This window comes from Poecilia latipinna, unplaced genomic scaffold (genome assembly GCF_001443285.1).
Source record: "Poecilia latipinna isolate Pla-1442-1.1 unplaced genomic scaffold, P_latipinna-1.0 Scaffold1871, whole genome shotgun sequence".
Taxonomy (NCBI): domain Eukaryota; kingdom Metazoa; phylum Chordata; class Actinopteri; order Cyprinodontiformes; family Poeciliidae; genus Poecilia; species Poecilia latipinna.
The window spans coordinates 10,936-14,432 of NW_015114487.1; the positions used below are offsets into that span (position 1 = coordinate 10,936).

General features: G+C 38.1%; 1 protein-coding gene across 1 annotated transcript in view; it reads left to right on the forward strand.

Annotated features, from left to right (window-relative positions):
• The first annotated feature begins 909 nt into the window (after positions 1-909).
• The window catches only part of LOC106934843 (atrial natriuretic peptide receptor 3), a 69,877-nt gene continuing 67,289 nt past the window's right edge, over positions 910-3,497 (forward strand). Inside the window, exon 1 of the mRNA XM_015014987.1 lies at positions 910-1,412. Coding sequence (XP_014870473.1) covers positions 1,331-1,412 — 82 coding nt within the window. The 5' untranslated portion in view covers positions 910-1,330. The remainder of the gene's footprint in view (positions 1,413-3,497) is intronic.

Here is a 3,497-nt window from a genome sequence, read left to right on the forward strand (position 1 = left end):
TTCAACGGCAGCTTGCATTTATTATTGTTGCACTACTGCCATCTATTGGATCCTAATATCTATACCTCAAATTCTCATAATGATCCCAGTATTATTTAAAAAAAAAAAATCTTCTTTTCCCCTCAATGCTATTTAACAGATCAACAACATTCTCAAATTTCAATTCCCTATTAAAACCTAATTCCGTTTTAATGGCCGCTTTCTTCTTTTATTTCCAATTTTGACTTCCAATGATTCACTTCCTGCTAAAGAGCCCCCGGGTGGTTGAAGGAAAATCCACATATAAGTCGCAAGGTTCAAAACTTAGGAAAAAAGTGTAGCGGCTTATAGTCCGGAAAATACGGCATATGGAAAAAAAAAATCTAAATGCTCTCTTATATTGTTCAGGGGGCCGGACCAAATGTGGAGGCGGGCCGGATCTGGCCCGCAGGCCGTAGTTTGGGGGGACCACTGCTCTACATACTGATGTCGTTCATATTACCATACATATGCACACACAGTTCATAATACTCATTCTTTGCAACACAATACCCTCTGTTTTATTTTTTTGTTAGCTCCGTGATTTTATTTTCCTTTCATTAATGGAATGTACCACACCATATATTTTCTATTTTGACATTAAATAAAGTAAAAAAATATATATATATATAATTTCATGTTTCCATCACAGAAGTTGTATTGAGCACTGGCTGCTGCTACTGTTGCATTTGATTATATTGTTACCCTTTTTTTTTTTTTTTTTTTTGATAGAGCCTATTACCTACATATAATCACATGAAATAAAAAGCTGAAATAGAAGTCTTGTATTTTAAAAATGCATGACTAATTCATACTTATTCACCTGCACACTGAAAATTTCAGGGAGTGAGGGTGTCTATAACGTGTCTGCATACAACTCAGAAATTATGTAGTTGCACCCTTGCACAGACCAGTAGTCTGGCAATCTTAAGTGTTGTGAGTTTGATTCCAGCTCCGCCAGCAATAATGATGTGCCCTTAGACAAGGCACTAAACCCCAAGTTGCCTGTCGGGTAAGAGTGTTTGAGTGAGTGATCATCATAATTAGAGGAGTGGTTCAATTCATGTACTTTCCATTACATTATCCAGATGTTATATTTGTGAGCTATTCTGCCACATTCTTCACCTAAATAGTACATGTACACAAGTGCTTTGTAAATTTTCCATGATAGTGTTCTTTCAAAAGAATGTTTTCTCATGAACAATGACTATTTGTGTATTGTAGTGTTCTTGCAAAATTTTGACTGAATTGTGACTGTGATTTTTCTCCAGTGGTGATCATATGTGCTGGAGCAGACAGGATTCGAGAAATCATGCTTGCAGCACACAAGCAGCAGCTGACCAATGGCAGTTACATGTTTTTTAATGTTGATCTCTTCAATGCCTCTTCTTATGGTGAGTTCACGTCATGTTTCTCATTAAATTAGTTGTTTAAAAAGTCAACAATTAGTATTAATGTTTATGATCTTGCAGGAGGAGAAAAGAGTATAGTGCACATCTGTACCATGGGATACATTTTGCCTTTTTTCTTAGATCTGCTTCATGTGATCATTTAAAATTACAAATTATATCCAAGAAGTAACATGGACATCAGATTAAAAAACTACAACAGTGATATTATGTTATTTCAAACTTTTTTTTATTATTACAAAGTTTGACTATGTAATACATCAGCACCACTTTGTTGACCTGGGTGCACCCTTTAAAATAGTTGGTAAAAGAAAAATCCAGATCAGAGTGAATATTAGGATAATCATCAACAAAATATAAATCCTGCTTATTGTCACGCTACACTATGGAAAAGTGGAAAAGTCTCCATTCCATGAAGGAGAAAAAGAACAACATTGTCACCTTAGAATTTAACAAGTGTTTTCTGTAGAACATCTGCATCTGTTTGAATACAAAATAAAAAGCAGTGAAGGCAGCACACAAGCCCATGGAGATCTTGCACTTGACACAACATCCTCTAGGCCAGGGGTCCCCAAACTTTTTCCTGTGAGGGCCACATAACTTTTCCCTTCTCTGGTGGGGGGCCGGAGTCAGTTTGTAACAGAAAAAGTGTGACGTTTGCAGGAGTGCCTAAATGTAAAAATGTATTGTCTTCCAGAAAGCACAATCAAATAACCCTCTCTGGGTCCTTCACAGGAAAAATCCAGGAAATAACACTATTTATGAAATAAATACCGTATTTTCCGGACTATAAACCACACCGGGCTATAAGCCACAAATATCTCTGCCGCTCAAGGTTTTCCACAGCGATGCAGCAGCAGAGGGGGACGGACACCCAAAATTTGAGTCATAACAGGTCAATTGAATATCACATTTATTAGGATTGAAAAAGAAAAAAAACATTTGCCAAGTTTATGTTTAACCGAACTGATTACGGTAGGTTCCGAACGGTAACAGTAACAGTAAAAGTGCTGGACCTTCGTGTCTGCTACTAGCATGTGCTAAATGAAAATGGGCGACTTCTTATTCTTCTTCTTTAGATTTCAACGGCAGCTTGCATTCATTATTGTTGCACTACTGCATCTATTGGATCCTAATATCTATGCCTCAAATTCTCATAATGATCAGTGCCGCAACTACACATTATTCAGGTGGCCCCCCCGCCCCCCTCTCCCCCGAAGGAAGGTTGAAGGAGCGTGGAAAACATACGCGCGCTTCTCCCCCCCCACCCCAAGACGAAATTACGTGAAGGGTAAAACTCGCTCCTTTACCCCTCTGGTGCTGTGCCCCTATGCGTTGCATGCGCTACATACCCCCTTTTTGCGCCACTGATAATGATCCCAGTATTAATTTTTAAAAAAAACTAAAAATCTTCTTTTTCCCCTCAGTGCTATTTAACTGATCAACAACATTCTTAAATTTCAATTCCCTATTAAAACCTAATTCCGTTGTAATGAGAGCTTTCTTCTTTTATTTCCAATTTTGACTTGCAATGATTCACTTCCTGCTAAAGAGCCCCCTGGTGGTTGAAGAAACATCCACATATAAACCGCAAGGTTCAAAGCTTAGGAAAAAAGTAGCTGCTTATAGTCTGGAAAATACGGTTTAAGAAAAAAATCTAAATGCTCTCTGGTATTGTTCAGGGGGCCGGACCAAATGCGGGCCGTAGTTTGGGTACCAGTGCTCTAGGCTGAGATGCAAATTGCATCATAGTTGGTGGGACTTTCAAACATTTAAAATATTTTCTAAAGTTTTAATCACAATAGAAATTAAAGTTACCGATTTTAATTGTTTTAGTTTGTTAGATCTACACAGATTCCATCAGGTGCTGGACCCTTCCATATATTTATCATCTTTATCTCAAGAAACAAAACAGTTTTATCGTACCTCTGGTTCACACACCTCTTCAGCGATGTTTGGTTGAAATCTCAGAAGGCTGCATTCACACTGAAGCCAGAAGTGACCCAATTCTGATTTTTTTTTTTTGGGGGGGGGGGGGGGGGGGGCCCTCATCGTCACTTGTTTCTTTTT